General features: G+C 46.6%; 1 protein-coding gene and 1 long non-coding RNA gene across 2 annotated transcripts in view; one reads left to right on the top strand and one right to left on the bottom strand.

The window, feature by feature from the left end:
* LOC149870117 (uncharacterized) overlaps window positions 1-15,782 on the bottom strand; it is a 64,778-nt gene extending 48,996 nt beyond the window's left edge. The window contains exon 1 of the mRNA XM_090035606.1: window positions 15,386-15,782. Coding sequence (XP_089891732.1) covers window positions 15,386-15,782 — 397 coding nt within the window. The remainder of the gene's footprint in view (window positions 1-15,385) is intronic.
* Window positions 10,798-15,799, top strand: LOC149870116 (uncharacterized). Its single transcript, XR_016440691.1, has 3 exons — window positions 10,798-10,904; window positions 11,595-12,352; window positions 15,678-15,799. It is a non-coding gene; the product is annotated as an uncharacterized LOC149870116 (long non-coding RNA).
* Window positions 15,800-16,382: the final 583 nt, after the last annotated feature.

Here is a 16,382-nt window from a genome sequence, read left to right as displayed (position 1 = left end):
TTTTATACTCTCAGCTGCTCTTAGATGTAACCTGAACATTTTCTTAGTCCTATTTTGTCTCAAGCATCTCCATGAGTCATGCTCTCATTGTTCTCATTTGGTCCATTTTTAAAGGAAATAATGAAAATGGGTAAAAAATAATATCCTAATTATAGATGGGCAAAATGTCTTGAAATTTTTGTTTTTGTTTTTTAAAAGCCCTCAACAAAGGCCTCTTCACAAGCCTGGAACTTGGTCCAGGTTTTTTGTAAAAACTGGCAGGTTAACAAGCCTAGCCTCAGTTTCTCTCTCTACATTTTGCCTTTGCATTCCCAAAAATACAGTTTTCATTGTTTTTGTCACAAATTCAAATACAACACAACTCTTTCAGTTACTTTATTTCACTTGGTTTAGAGAAGTTCACTGTAGCTACAGGGGTTGCAAACCTATTGGTTGGGTTGCAAACCCATGGTTCTGGGCTCCACGCAGACAGAGCCTCTGGCTCTCAGCTGAGGGGGCTGCCTGTCCCTTTTTCAGGCTCTGGGGCCCTGGAACATGGGCACCTCCCCTTGTGGGGTCTGGTCCCTTTTGGGGTGTCTGGCGCACCAGCTGGAGGAGCTCCAGGCTGCAGTCCAGAGACTGTGTGCCATCAGGGACTGTGAGCAGGAAGTGGACTCCTACTGCCAGGCCCTTTTCCCCTGGGAGCCGGACGGTAGACCAGGACAAAGGAGGACTCTGGGACCTCCCATTCTGTCCAGTCAGGGGCATGGACCAAGGTGGAGAAGGGCCCCAAGGCCCACCGCACCAAGGCCCTTGCCCTGCCAGAGCTTAGCAACAAGTACAGACCTCTTGCTGCTCCAGCAGATCCTGCTGAGTTACCAGCTCTCGCAGGCAATGTGGGCTCAACTGCAGCTACCGCCTCCGCTCTCCCCAAGACAAAATGTAAGGTGTTTGTTATGGGAGACTCCATCCTGAGGGGGACTGAAGGGGTAATCTGCCTCCCCGACCCCTTAGCCCGGGAAGTCTGCTGCTTCCTGAGGGCCCGCATCCAGGACATTGTGGAGGGGATCCCTAAGGTCCTCCAGCCCACAGACCACCATCCCATGCTCCTTATTCGTGTGGGCACTGATGACACGGCTCAGAGCACTCCCAGATGGGTCATGAGGCACTACAGGGATTTGGGAGTGGGGCTAAAGGTCTGGGGACACAGGTGGTGTTCTCTTTAATCCTCCCTGTCTTCAGGTATGGGCTGAGGAGGGAGAGGAGGATCCATGTAGGTAACCAAAAACTGTGGTGCTGGTGTCATAGGGAAGGCTTTGGCTTCCATGACCACAGCCCACTCTTTGGTGAGACAGGCAGTGAGCTGCTGGGAAGATATGGCCTCCACCTCTCCCCCCTGGGGAGGAGGCTCTTCTCAGCCAGGCTGGCTGACCTGCTCCACCGGGCTTTAAACTAAGCCCGCTGGGGGACAGGGGACTACCGCCACTGCTGGCCCACTGAGCAACACTTGCAAAGCCAGCAGGCCAAGGCACTTAAGGGAGCCCACCCCTGCCCCAGCCCTGGTACAATCTGTGGGCAAAGCAAGAGCCCCGAAGGGGACACTTGCCTGCCTGTACACAAATGCCAGGAGCTTCAGAAACAAGCAGGAGGAGCTCGTCCTCCTGCTTAATGCAAATTATTATGATGTCATAGGGATAACAGAGACCTGGTGGGACTCCATCCATGACTGGACCATGGGTATAGATGGCTATACCCTGTACAGGAGGGATCGTGTAGATAAAAGGGGCAGGGGTGTAGCTCTTTATGTTAAGAAAAGCTACGTGTCCCTGCAAGCTGATATTGGTGACCAGGCTGGATGACTGGAGACCCTCTGGGTTAAAATCCATGGGGAACACGGCACAGGGGACACAACGGTGAGAGTCTACTACAGACCTTTTGACCCAAAGTCAAGAGTTTGCCCGGGAACTGGCTGAGGCCACATGCTCCAGGACTATGGTTGTCATGGGTGACTTCAATTACCCAGTCATCTTGTGGGAGGATCACTCAGCAAAATCCAAGCGGTCACAAAGCTTGCTTTCATGTGTGGATAACCTCTACCTGACTCAAGAAGTCTATGGGCCAACGAGAGGTAAAGCGCTGCTCGACCTGGTACTGGCTAGTGGGGATGACCTAATTAGTGACCTAGTGATCGATGGGAATCTGGGTGACAGTGACCATGAGCTGATCACCTTCACCATCCACTGTAAAGCTGGCAAGTCAGCAACACTGAAGTCCTTGACTTCAGGAAAGCTGACTTTGACAAGATCAGGAGGCTTGTCAGTGAAGCCCTAAGGGACCAAGACCCCAGGGAGGGGGGAGTTCAAGAAGAGTGGTTGCTCCTCAAAGGAGCAATTCCTCAATGCACAAGCTAATTGTATTCCATCTCAGAGGAAAGGCAGCAAGAGGGCACAGCAGCCCCCCTGGCTTTCCAGGGATCTAGCAGACCTCCTGAGGCTAAAAGGAAAGGCCTACAAAGGATGGAGGATGAGATTCACCACCAAAGAGGATTACTCTGCACTGGTCTGGTCCTGCAGGGAGCAAACCATGAAAGCCAAGGCTGCAACTGAATCCTAAGTAGCTTTGAGCATCAAGGACAATAAAAAGTCCTTTTCCAGATATGTGGGGAACCAGAGGAAAAGCAAGGGCAACATTGGACCTCTGCTGAACCAGATGGGGCAACTGACAACTGACGCCCAGGAAAAAGCCAACCTATTAAATGGATACTTTGCGTTGGTCTTTCATCAGTCCCATGGGATGCCCACGCCCACCATGGGACAGGGCAGTCCGGGTGAGGGAGATCCCCTGCCCTCCATAAATGCTGACCTCATGAAGGAACATCTTGAGAGGCTGGATACCTTCAAGTCAGCCGGCCCTGACAATCTGCACCCCAGGGTACTCAAGGAGCTGGCAAGCATCATAGCCCAGCCTCTGGCATGGATCTTTGAAAACTCCTGGCGCTCTGGTGTACTGCCCAAAGACTGGAAAAAGGCCAATGCGGTGCCTATCTTCAAGAAAGGGAGGAAAGTGGATTTGGATAACTATAGGCCCGTCAGCCTGACTTCTATCCCGGGAAGATCTTAGAAAAGTTTATTAAAGAGGACTGGCCAACACCCTAAGGGATAGCCAGCACGGGTTTGTTGTGTATAGGTCTTGCTTGATCAATCTCATTTCCTTCTATGACCAGATGACCTATCACCTGGACAAGGGAGAAGAGATTGGTGTCACATATCTTGACTTCAAAAAAGCCTTCAATCTGGTATCCCATAATCATCTCTTGGCAAAACTGGCCAATTGTGGCCTTGGGTCCACCATGATCCACTGCCTGGGAAATTGGCTCCATGGTCGGACCCAGAGGGTAGTACATGATGGAAGTCAATCATCATGGTGTCCTGTGACCAGTGGGGTCCTCCAAGACTCTGCCCTTGGACCCAAATTGTTCAACATCTTCATTAATGATGTGGACATTGGAGTCAGAAGCGGACTGGCCAACTTCGCTGATGACACCAAACTTTGGGGCAAAGCACACCAGAAGACAGGTGGGTGATCCAGGCTGACCTGGACAGGCTCAGCAAATGGGCAGACAAGAACCTGATGGTGTTTAACACCGAAAAATGCAGGGTTCTCCACCTTGGGAAGAAAAACCTGCAGCATCCTTATAGACTCGTCAGTGCTACGCTGGCTAGCACTATGGAAGAAAGAGACTTGGGGGTCACAAGATGAATATGAGCCTGCAATGCGATGTTGCAGCTAGTAAAGTTACCAAAATGCTGGCTTGCATCCATAGATGCTTCTCAAGCAAATCCCGGGATGTCATTCTCCCCTTGTTCTCAGCCTTGGTGAGGCCACAGCTGGAGTACTGCATACAGTTTTGGGCTCCACAATTCAAAAAGGATGTGGAGAAGCTTGAGAGAGTCCAGAGAAGAGCCACATGCTTGATCAGAGGTCAGGAAAACAGACCTTACGACGACAGGCTGAGAGCCATGGGGCTCTTTAGCCTGGAAAAGCGCAGGCTCGGGGTGATCTGATGGCCACCTATAAGTTTATCGGTGACCACCAGTCTCTGGGGGAATGTTTATTCACCAGAGCACCCCAAGGGATGATGAGGTTGAACAGTCATAAACTACTACAAGACCATTTCAGGCTGGACATAAAGAAGAATTTCTTTACTGTCTGAGCCCCTAAGATGTGGAACAGCCTGCCATTGGAGGTGGTCCAAGCACCTACACTGAACATCTTCAAGAGTAAATTGGATGCTTATCTTGCTGGGATCCTATGACCCCAGCTGACTTCCTGCCACTCGATGATCTTCCGAGGTCCCTTCCAGCCCTAATGACTGTGAAATCTCTGAAATTAAGACCACTAAGAACTTTTTATGAGGACCTTTGTGAAATGTACTGGAACATATTTACAGTCCTCTAAGTCTAATGTCCAAAGTTTGGTGGACATTGTGGAATACGAGAATTACAGGCTTAAAAGGAACATGCAGTATATTAAGAACGGAAAGTGTTACTGCAGCACTATATAACTGATTAGAGGCTGATTCAGTTTCAGTAGCTATGTGTGGGACTTCCAGCTGCATTTGTTTCATACAGACACCTCCTCCTCCTGAGATGTATTTGGTCTTTGCAATCTTCCAAAATGTCTTTGTATTTGATGTTATCAAGTTTTTTGAGTAATTGGTCTAATCTCCTTTGGCTCTGGGATTCTGTTGGTGCTTTAAATTCCTTATTCAAAACCCTTTGAGCCTTTCCAAACAGGAATACAACTAACTCACAATACAGTGATTCAGACATAGAACTTTAGAAAAGAAGTTCTAAAAAAGCACAAGGCATGGGAAATGTGTACCAATATATACATATAGTACAATATCACCCACCACATGCTATGTGATAGTTAAGTCAGGTTAGTGTTTCCCAAGTTGAGCCTCTGACAGGCTGCTGTGCTGTTTATCTATGAATCACAACTTATCTGCAGAGTCAGACTAACAGGTACTTAGTTTCTCAGTTGTTATTAAGGCCTATTCTGACTGATAACGTTTTACTCTCAGAACACTCGCCCTTCATGATAATGAATGTTTCTTTCCTGTGTAATTTAAACCCTTCCTGGTGTCTAGAGATGAGAAGTGAAAGTGATTTTTCCCACCTCTGAAGGTGAGAAAAATGTTTAGATTACAGATGTTCCATCACCCAGTTGTGCTCTAGCTTTTAAAATAACATTTTTGTTCATAGAGCAAAACAACTCAATTTCAGTTAAATGCTACAGTAGTTGTTCTGTCACTCAATGGTATAATGTTGCCATGACAATGCTTGGCAGTATTGCATGGAGGATTTTTGCATTTCAGATAATGGAATTTAAAAGGGTTTGGTTCTGAACTTTTCGGGGTCATTGTGAAACAGAAGATCTTGTCCGTTATCTGTTTCAATAAAGGAAAAGGCTGAAGTAGTACTGTAGTAGGCAGATCAGAGATAGCTTTCTTAAAACTTTAAAAGAATTGACTATCAAGTCACACTCCTTTCCCCCAATCCATTTATCTCTTTACTTAAACCTGAACTGTTCACTGATAGGCATATGCATTCCTCTGCAAATGAACAGACAACATGTGTCATATAAACTAGTGTTTGAAATTTACATCACTGAATACTACCAAGAGATTTCTTCCTCACTAGATGTCATTTCTCAGGAGAACCAGGAAGTACTTCAAAAATGTGATGACTTCTTTTGAATAATGAGAATGTACAACTTTGATATGGATATAATTCCATCATTCTGCCTCTTTCATACACTCTCATTATACTGAATGAATGTACCATATTTACTTGAATATAAGACAACCCCCTGATGTTTTGATTCTATACATGGAAGAATTATAAATTTGTTATCATTTTCTAGGTATAAAATCTAATTACTGAAGCTCTGCCTTGAATTTATCCCCTTCCCACTGCTACAGCATAGAAAATAATTCTGGAGGATAAGGTAGCTCTCTTGGCCTCTGCCCTGTCCCCAACAACTTCTTCCCCCTGCAGCCCTTTCCCTCTCTCCTTATTTTCAGACCCTGCTCTCCCTGACCCCAATGGAAGTGAGGGGGTAATTTGAAAACACTGACCTTGAAATAAACATACCTGTAGTAATTTCTATATAGTACCTATAGACTTCATTCATTCAAAATTGATGCATTTTACCTTTTTTTTAAACTGGTGCAAGTTTTAGCACTGGTGCTTCATAAATGCACACACTTTTAAGCAGCAATTTTATACCTACATATACATAGTAAAGAACTGTGTGTAATATTACTTCAAAGCCAAAACACTCATAAATTACCATATAGTTCATTTGCTTAGGCCCCAGCAGAGTCAACAGTATTTCAAAAGCCATTGTGACTCAACATCTCAACACTGTGTTTATATTCCAGATACTCACCACAAAGGAACCATGTACTAATTAGCCCTCCCCACTCATGATCGGAACTGGGATCTTCCAAAAAAGTATATGCAGATGAGGTGCAGGACAACTTGGTCCTGCTCCACTTCATGGAAGGTGGGGCCACACTAGTCATATGTAACAGGCTGAGAGGCAACACAGGGATTCTGAGTGACTTGTTTGGGATCTCATTTGGTGATGTTTGCCAGATATTTAAGGCTAGTGAAGAAAAAGGAATCATGGTAAATGGGAAAGAAAGGCTCAGCTCAGCTATGGGAGTGAATAGGAAGTTGAAATATATTCAGTGTAGTGGCTCACCATGATTTGAAGAAAGAGTCAGCACTGAAGGGGACTGGACTCAGTGGGCACTACCATATCTCTCATTCAGATGGGCTGCATTAACTTATCCTTGTAGGAGGTTCCCGCCAGTATGTTTGCCAAATATAGGTCATGTGTTTTATAGTCATTGTCTGTGTTGACTACATTTAATCAGCTTCATAGTTGGTTTCCATTACTAAACCTATGCTGCTTTAGGCTGCAGTTAATGATAGACAATGGGCATGTCTACAAGTGCTTTTACACACACCTAAACCTAATGCACATTTACCTAAAGTGCATTAATGTGATTTAGGCATGTGTCTACACGTACACACACTAAGGTACATTAATACGTTGTACGGTCTGACTTTGGACAAAAGTTAATTCCAAGTCAGTTGACATATACAACATTAATGTGCCTTAGCTTCTTTACAGGTGCGTTAAGGCTTTTTTTCTATTTGCACCTGAATTTGATACCTGCTTTTATAGGTATCGCCTGTAAAAGGTCCTTAAATCAGAATGTGCAGATGTGCCCAGTGCATTTAATGGCAGTTTCCTTTTAATGTAAATACAACATGAAGTGCTTTTTTTGCCCACCAAAAATGGAGAAAAAACCTTGACTTGTAGTCAAGTAAATATGATAAATATCAAAATACGATACAAGATGATGAATTAAAGAAAAAAAAACCCTGAAAAGTCAACCTACAATCATATTATAATAGGAAGTTAAAAATTATTAGTCCATCAAAATGAAAAAGCTACAGAAAGTACCCAGTGCTCAACTATTACATGCACTTATAATGAGATATATTAATTCTGAATAAGTTTGTTTCAGATGAATATAAAAATAAATTTAGTATTTGTGTATGTTGGCTAAGAAAGGCATTTTTATTTAATTAAAAAAATAAAAGTATATTTTCCTAGGAATGACCTAATATATGCTCTTATACCTTGTCTTCAGATGAGTCTTGAGGCAGAAGAGCAGATAAAAATTTAAATATATAGGTTATGGTTGGCATGCAACATGGAGTGTGAAGTTAGCAAAATGTATATTAATCACAAGGAAATGTGGAATTTAGGTATCTGCAATTCGGCTCTTTCTTATTTCTCCTGGTGCTGAGAAAAGCAACTTGAGTCAGATTACAACTCCATCTATACATAGTGCTGGTTTGGGCATTTGTCATAAGAGTTTGCATGAAATTATACTAAATATGTTTTATCTATGAGAAATAAGTAGCAGGCAAGCATTTTAATATGCAGACACACCCAATGAGACAGGCATGAATGTCAACTTGTCTATAGTCATTAAATAATTGCACATTTTCCTATATATTATTGGACTAAAGTGTGTGACTCTTTCCAGGCTAAAAGCACATCCTCTACATTATTTCAGAGTAGCAAGTAAAGATGGGAAAACTGCAAGGCATTTGCGCATTAACTTATAGTAGTTATAGTTTAAATAACCCCATTAATGTGTGGTATTTTGAAGTTTATTACATAGAGCCATGATAAGTATAATGAGTGAGCAAATGGGAGTACTGCAAAATAAATAACACTCTTTTGCTTACAAACATCTCCATAAGTTACAATAATAAAGTGTACAAAGTGACAACCCGTGAAGAAGCATGGTTCAGTTGGCTACACTAAACTTTCCTTCCCAGGCAATAAAAGAAGCTACAATAAATTTTTTATGTGTGAAGTTAATTTTTCATTATACCAACTAACATAAATGCAATCAAAATGTCAGCAAAGGTTTTGGTTTGATTTAGCTCAGGACTTTAAAAGATGTTACTCATCTCAAAGGTGGTTTTAGACATTCTTAATGTGTTTTTGAAAAATATTTTATTGTCTATAAGACATCCTGAAAGTTTCCACCTTTGTAAATCTAAAGGGATTTTTAGTGCAGTTTTATAAGCTTGTTTTACCAAACAAAGACTTTGAGTCAAAATGTCATTGAAATCTGCTTTTATCAGGATGATTACCTCCTGCAAAAGTTAATCTTTTTAACTTTGAAAAGATGAGCATAATAACATTGTACTCTGGCCAATGTTCCATTCTTCAACCTGTAGATCTTATTCAGGTGGTTAGTCATATTTTAAAGTCAATGGAATTAATTGCCTCTGTAAGGGAGTAGAATTCCCTTATAATAAATGAGTTTCCAAATTAACAATGGATTCAACAGAATTCTAGGTTTTAGAATGTTAGGCCTGGGTATTAAAGAAATCTACATGTGCTTAAAGCATGTAGAAAAATAAGCATAGGATCAGAGCCATGGTGAACTTTTATTTCCACCTGTTTTATGTTCAAGTTGAGTTACATCTGTTTTCTGCAGTCTAACGGATTGTAATGTAAAACATCTTGAGCACAAGAACTCCTTGATACTTGGCATTTCCACTTCACAAGAAATTCCAATTTTTTAATATTTTCATTAGGCCTGAATTGATTTATAAGAAACACAATTTGTTCAAAATATTGCTTTTGAAAATACCAAAATGACCTCACCCAAACATTTCATTTCAATAGGGTCCTAGTGCTGTGTTTCAAGGGGTGTATCCAGACAAGTGTGCACATGCCTCTTGCTGCTTCCCAAACCAGTTTGGGAAGCAGCAAGAGGCACGCTGCAAATGAAAAATGTTCCCCATGCTGCATATTTCCAGTGCAGGCTCAAAATTTGATACCTGGCTACCCAGGTATAAAAAAATACCCCAGAAAAAAAAGGACAATGCCCTGAGGTAATCGGGAAGCTGGTTCTCCAGAGAGATGCTTTGGTTTCTGATCAGAGCTTCTCTATGTGCTTCTGCTGCCCCAGCATATGGGGCATGCGCGCTTAGCGTGCTAGGGCAAGCAAAAGCACAGCAAGGATTGGGACCTGGGTACTTTCATGGGTAAGCGGGGATTGTGGGTGTGGGGGAGGGATGTGCTTGTATGGAGGGACTGTATGTAGGTGGGAGTGTATGTAGGTGGCGGGGCTGGTCAGGGGGCATAGGTCCCTTACAGTGTGAACAGCCCCATCCCTCCCCCCCGCAGCAGCAGGACCCATGGGGTGCTCAGGACCCGTTGCTGTCAAAGCTCCCCTGCAGCATGGCATGGCTCTAATTGCTTCAGGGCTCAAGCTGCCTGTGCCACTTCTCGAGGGTGCGGCCCAGCCTGGCTCAGGGCTGCGTGCCTTTCTGTAGACCCAGGCCACTTGCACTGTCACCCAGGGGCTGGCACCACTTGCAGGGACCACCTGTTGTGCTGGACCAGGTCCTGTGTGTACAGACCCTGTATGCTGCCAGGCCAGGCCAGGCCCGTTCTGTGGAGGCAGGACACAGCCTGGCATGACACGCGATCCCTGTGAGTGGTGCCAGCTCTCAGGTGACAGCACAAGTGATCCAGGGCTGCACAAAGGCGCATGGTCCCACATGGCACTATGCCAAGCAGGGCTGCACCTGTGGCAGGCTGCACAGGCAGCACTGGCTGTGAAGCAATCAGCGCTGCACTGTGCTGCAGGGGAGCTCTGGCAGCAGTGGCATTTTAGCACAGCTGCTGCTGCTAAGGTGGGGAGCTGTGGGCCCTGCAGGGGGGGAAGTTCATGTGCTGGGAACTGCACCCTGTGGGAGGTAGGGGACCCACCCCTCCTGAGCAATCCCCCCCATACAGTCCCCCCACAACCCCCCCATACCTACCCACACATTGACCCACATCCCCCCCACATTGCTCCACTCCCACCCCCATCCTGCAAACCTCACATCCTCTACAGGTGCTGGCCCCAGGCTCTAGCTCCCCTAGGCTTCAGATTTGGAAGGAACTGGGCAAGTTTATTCTTCCCCATATGGCACAACTTGCCTCACACCAAAGTGCATGTCCAAGTAAAGAGAAACTTAGCAGACACTTCAGGACCAGCCAACAAGATGATGTCATTTCGCAGCATCAGAGACCGGCCCCTCTTGTAAAGTGTCAATTAACGAGCCCCTATAAGAAGAGCTAGACTTGATCAGTAATTTCCCCAGAAGGGGAGAGGAGCTGAAGCTGAGAGACAGTTGTGGTGATGGAGCCAGTTTCCTGTGTGGAGGCATGGGAGTGACACAGGCAGCGTGTCTGAAGGAAAACAGAGACCAGGCAGCCTGTTACACCAGGAGCGAACCTCACTGGAAACTCTGCAGGACCAGGTATTCATGCTTAGTTAGAGACTTTGTTGCTAGACATTGGGAATGAATGTCTGGACTGACTACATTACCTGACCAGGCTGGAAGCAGGATCTCTCCAAGCAGAGAGAAGGAGTGAATTAAAAAAGCCTGCAGCATGCCAATTAACAATTTGATTTTCAGTTTATTTATCTCTGTTTTCTGAGAGAGCAGAGGTGAGGTGGAGGGAAATACCGAGTGCTGGGTAAGGACCTCTGCCTTCCCAGAAGCTTGTTTCAATGCATAAGGGTGTTACTTCTGGGGCAGGTAGTTCGCCAGCTTCCCCAGCTGTAGTAGCCTTAAGGAAAGAGTGAGCGTCACTCTGAGCATTAGTTAAAATCAGAAGCCAGCCCCCTGTGAGTACTAACTTTACCTCCCAACAAAGTTGTGGCAGGAGAGAAAAATTCAGGGGAGGTGGGGAAGCCTCTGCCAAAGTGCACTGTCTTTCTGACTTGACTTAGGACACCTGCTCACAATCATCATTTTGTACTTTTGGGACTAGTAATACTGTAGTCACTGAAACCTCCTTTTCTCTCCCATTTTTTATAACCTTTCTTTATTCATATGTTCTAAATCCCACTGTTCCTAATTGTTTGACTTGGCTCACTGGTCTTCCTGTATCACAATGGCTCTCTGTCATGTTGTATGTCACACACATATTTCTTATGCTTCCAGGCCCTTCACTGCTTCACATTTGGAACTGTGTACAAGATCATTTATGAAAGCCACTACAACCTTGTAATAGCAGTCAAAAACATGTGCATATATTCTGAACTCTGTACCAAGATGTATCAGATATTAAAGTGTTGGTTTCCTTCTGAAAGACAAATCACTAGGGCTTCTGGGAAATGAAGAATTCATTTTTCTAAACAACCTTCAACATTTTTACATTTACTTTCTTCAAGACCTTTTGATGTATTTTTTGCAAAAAAAGAAAAAGACAGAGAATCTTCAAAATAGCTAATAATTCATGTCTTGTCCCTCTAAAATTCTTCAACTGTTCAGAATAGACAATAACCTCTACTCAGGATGTGGGACATGAAAATCCAGGTCTCTGCTCTACCTAATTCAGAGCAAGGACTTGAACCTGCCTGAATCTTCCATATTCTATGTTGTAACAGGGATCATAAGCCCCTGTTACCCCAGGAGGGGTCATCTATAGGTCAGAGCCAAGAGCCTTTCACCCCAGGAGAGGTCATCATCAGGTTCAAAAGACAAGACTGAAACTACACAGCTGTGCCCACCCACAGGTGTTCTGAATAACAGAAGAGAGTATGGAATAAAAGAGGAAGAGAGAGACTAAGCCCCCAGCAGAGGACTAGGGATGATGGAACTTCTGGATGCCTGAGACCACGGAGGCTGCAAAGGAAAGGAGCCAAAGGATCCTGAGGTTGGACACTGACACCAGGAAGTTAAAAGGAGGGGGAAAAAAGGTATTTACTGAAGTGGTGGAATTGGTCAGTGATCAGCTGAGGCAGTGGCTGTGATGGTTTTGGTCGAGCCAGTATGGCCGGTAGGGAGGGAGTGAAGCCCATACCCTAGTTGACTTGGCTGGTGAGGCACAGCCAATGCAGGGAACAGAGTGAGTCCGTATCCCTATCAGACTCAGCGGAACCAGCTCATCGGACTCAGGGACTGGAATCGGAGTCTCAGCCAGCTCTAAAAGTGCCACACCAATTGTGTGGGAAGGGAGAATGGAGCCAGCATCCTTGACAGGCTCCGTGGAAGAGAGCTTAACAGGCAGCTGCTCTGCATTCTTGGCAGCAGCAACACAGCTGGCATTGGTAGTGGAGATGGTATCCCAAGGGTAATGAGAAGCCCTGTGGCTGGAACAGTAGCTGTAGTGTATCCACTGAGGGTCAGACCTGCAAGAGGGGGATAAGCAGACCCTGTGAAAAGAAGAGATAAGAAACCCCCAAGCGGGGGTGGGGGACGGGACGGGATTCATTTTGCACCTACTGAATGAATTTCATGTTCTAAAAGGGTCAACTCTCCTGAGTCTTCTTTTCTTCAGTCTTCCCATCAAAGGCATGGCAGGAGGGTCAGACCAGGAGAGCCCCTAGTATAGACACCAAACCTGGTAACACATGTATAACTAATTCAATATTCATTGGGGCAATAAGACTGATTCTACAAAATAGAACTGACTCTTAGAACTGAACTAGAACTGACTAGAAATGACTCAAAACCTTCCTTTAGAATAAAAAAAAGTTAGAGTTGGGAGAAGGTCATCAAGTCCAACACACTGCTGAAAGTAGGACCATCCCTAACAAGATCATCCCAACCAAGGTTTTGTCTATCTAGGTCTTAAAAATCTTCAAGAATTGATATTTTACAACCTCTGTGGATAATCTGTTCCAGTGTCTTACTACCCCCCTAGTGAGATTTTTTTTCCCTAATCTAATCTAAACTTTCCTTACTGAAACTTGAGAACATTGCTCCTTGTTATGTTCATCTGCCAGCACAAGGCATATCTACATAAAACACTTTAATCTGTAGGAGTCCAAATTATTGGGCAATTAGTGTCACATCTTCACATGCACATTTACTGTGCAGTAACTTAAATTACTGCACAGTAACCAAAAATGTCTTTGCAGTATAGATGCATGTCTACATGTGCATGCCCAAACTGCACAGTAATTATGGCGGCTTATATCAATTTGGGTGTAAATTTTCTACCAGACGTGCATGATGCAGGTAGCAAATTTACAAATAAAGGTCTGCTCAGCCACTAAGGGGCCAGCTAGAGCCCAGACCCAGGATTCATACTTGGCTCCCTATCCTGCTACTGGGCTGGATGATCTCTGGAAGCCCCTAGCTGCAGGGTATAAAATTACTGTGTTTGCCTGGGCTGTCCCCTTCCCAAGCTCCTGCCTGGCCACAGGTGAGTGCTGCAAAGGACTGCAGTTTTCTGCACCTCTTGCCCTGCCCTGTAATCCTACCAGGGCTACTGGCCCTGCCAGCTGTGCCATCAGGGCCAGCACCTGCTCCCCAATGCTGCTCACTCCCCACCTTTCTCTCTTTGCAAGATCATGCTGAAGCACCTTGGCCATGCAGCTACAGCTCCCTAGATGTGCTCCTATCAGGGGTGTTGCTCCCAGCCTTCAGACCTGGCATCACAGGGCCAGCCACATGGGGGCCCAGTTGGCCAGTGTAGGGCATAATGTCCTCCTTTCCCTTGTGTCCAGCCCTGGTCCTGTCTGCATGTGCCTGCCCATACAGAGACACAGGGGCCCAAACTGGACCTCAGAGGATGTATGCACTCTTGTGGTACTGTGGGGTGAAGAGAACATTCTGAGGCAGTTTGCCTAGGGTGGGCACTAAAACACCCACATTTATGAGGCCCTGGTGACTGGGATGCATGCATGGGCCCACTCCCAGTTGGTGTGGCAGTGTTGTATTAAGGTCAAGGACCTGGAGGCCTAGTGGGTGGCTGTAAACAACCACAGTCGTGAGTCTGGTGGGGCTTCTAGGACTATGCCCTTTGTGTGAGTGCTGACCTGCATTCTGGTGCCTGGGAGCCTGTGCCCACACCCAACCATGACATCTCCAGTGACACATCACCAGAGGAGTGTTATTGGGCATTCAGCACCCCATCCTATACTCTGGTAGCCACCCACCACCCAGCAGCAGGCCCCCTGCCCCCAGTGGGCCTGTGCTGAGATGCAGTAGTTCTTCTACCAGACAGATACCACTGCCCTGGATCCCATTCCAAGCTCACCTGGGGGTGATAGTGGGCATAGGTCTGACCTGCTCTGGGGCTGCATGAAGCTGCAGTGAGCAGCAGGGCTGGGCTAGGTCGGGGAGCTGGGTGGCAGATGCAGTGGATGGTGAAGAGGCTCTGTGGAGAGTGGGGGAAGGAGCTCTGCAGTTCAGGGGGCAGGAGGGATGGGGGTCTGGTGTAGGGGTGGGAAAGGGTTCTGTGTTTGTGGAGGAGAATAAACTACTTTCTGAGAACTTCCACAGTGAGAGTGGTGCTGGGGCTGCATGGTGGGGCGGGGGTCCAGGGGTGGTTGTCCAGGTGGGCTACAGTGGAGAGTGCAGGAGCAGGTGGTTAGCCAGTACCTCTTGCACCTGGTACCCTGGTCCTCTCTGGCAGGTCAGTGGTTCACCCAAGGACCCAGTGAAAGTGTTGTGTTGCTGTCACTCCACCATAGTTGGTGCTCCTGGTGTCCGGCATCCTCTGCCCACTACACTTTCTCCCCCAAGGTCTCACAGAAGTTATGCAGTATGCAATGATGACCTGGAGGATGTTGGTCTCAGCAACCTTGAGGTGGGCAGTGAGGGTATATCAGTGTCCTTTCAGACAGCCATGGGCACACTCCACCAGTGCATGGATCTGGCCCAGGCACTGGTTAAAATTTGCCTGGCAGGGGTGCACCTTGCTGGTGCTGGGCCACATAAGCCAGGGGAGGAGTGGGTAGGTGGGATGAGGAGAGGTCATACCCCACCCCCAATGCACTCACCTGGAGGTCTGGCACCCTGGCACGAAGTGCCTTCTCTCCACCAGGACTGGCAGGATGGAGTTGTGGAAGATGTGAGCATCACAGGTGCTGCCCATCTAGCCAGCTCGCATATTGGTGAAGGTGCCGTGGTAGTCAATGACATCTTGGAACACAATTGAGTGGAAGCCCCGCAGAAGAGTCTCCAACTACCACCACCCATGGATTCTTCTTGGTGGCTGTGGTCTCTTTCCACCTTTGGGAGACCTGTCCTGTCCTCCACCAATGTAACATGCTCCTCCTCCTCTGTTGCTAGGGCTTCATATCTGTTGTCCAGATGAACTACTGCAGATGGAGATGAACACTTCTGCTTGCTGCCAGAGGTCATAAGCTTCCAGCTTCCACCATCCTTGGAGTCCATGTCCTCTCCCTTCTCTAGTGCTCCACAGTCTTGGAGTTCTGCTCTAGCACTGAATTGTTGAACTCCTCATGGTAAAGGATGCATCAGAGCCTCACCACCTCCTCCTGTAGCTCTCTTGCCTGCTCCCTGAGAGACACCACAAGGAGACACCACTCACATCACAGGCACTCCCCATTACTGGAAGGAACCCATAAGCTGCACTCCCCACAGTGCCAAACGCAGAACTGCAAGGCAGTGGAGTACCAAGGGTCTCCAGCCCCTCACAGCCAACACCTCCATTTACTCCCCACTCCCCCAAAACAATCCAAGCAGGGTGTGGGGTCGAGGCAAATCAGCCTCTGCAGGGCCCTGCCTCCCGCCCCACAGTATGTCCATGGGGGAATTACTAGTATGGCACACTGGCTGTGAGGGGAGGGGTGCTGGCCAGAATTTTCAACCAGAACAGCAAAACAAGCCCACAACCCACTGGGTGGTAGGGTGGGCCACACAGCAAACACAGGAGGCTCTCCAGCTGGTGCCCCACCCCCCCAGGCTGGCACCCAGGGGCCATGGCCCTCTACCACCCCCTGCCCATCGATACACCACTGCTGGGTGGCAGCC

This window comes from Crocodylus siamensis, chromosome 2, assembly GCF_052110815.1.
Source record: "Crocodylus siamensis isolate JL-2025a chromosome 2, ASM5211081v1, whole genome shotgun sequence".
Classification (NCBI taxonomy): domain Eukaryota; kingdom Metazoa; phylum Chordata; order Crocodylia; family Crocodylidae; genus Crocodylus; species Crocodylus siamensis.
The sequence above is the reverse complement of the archived record's forward strand: the minus strand, read 5'-3'. Positions and strand labels throughout refer to the sequence as shown.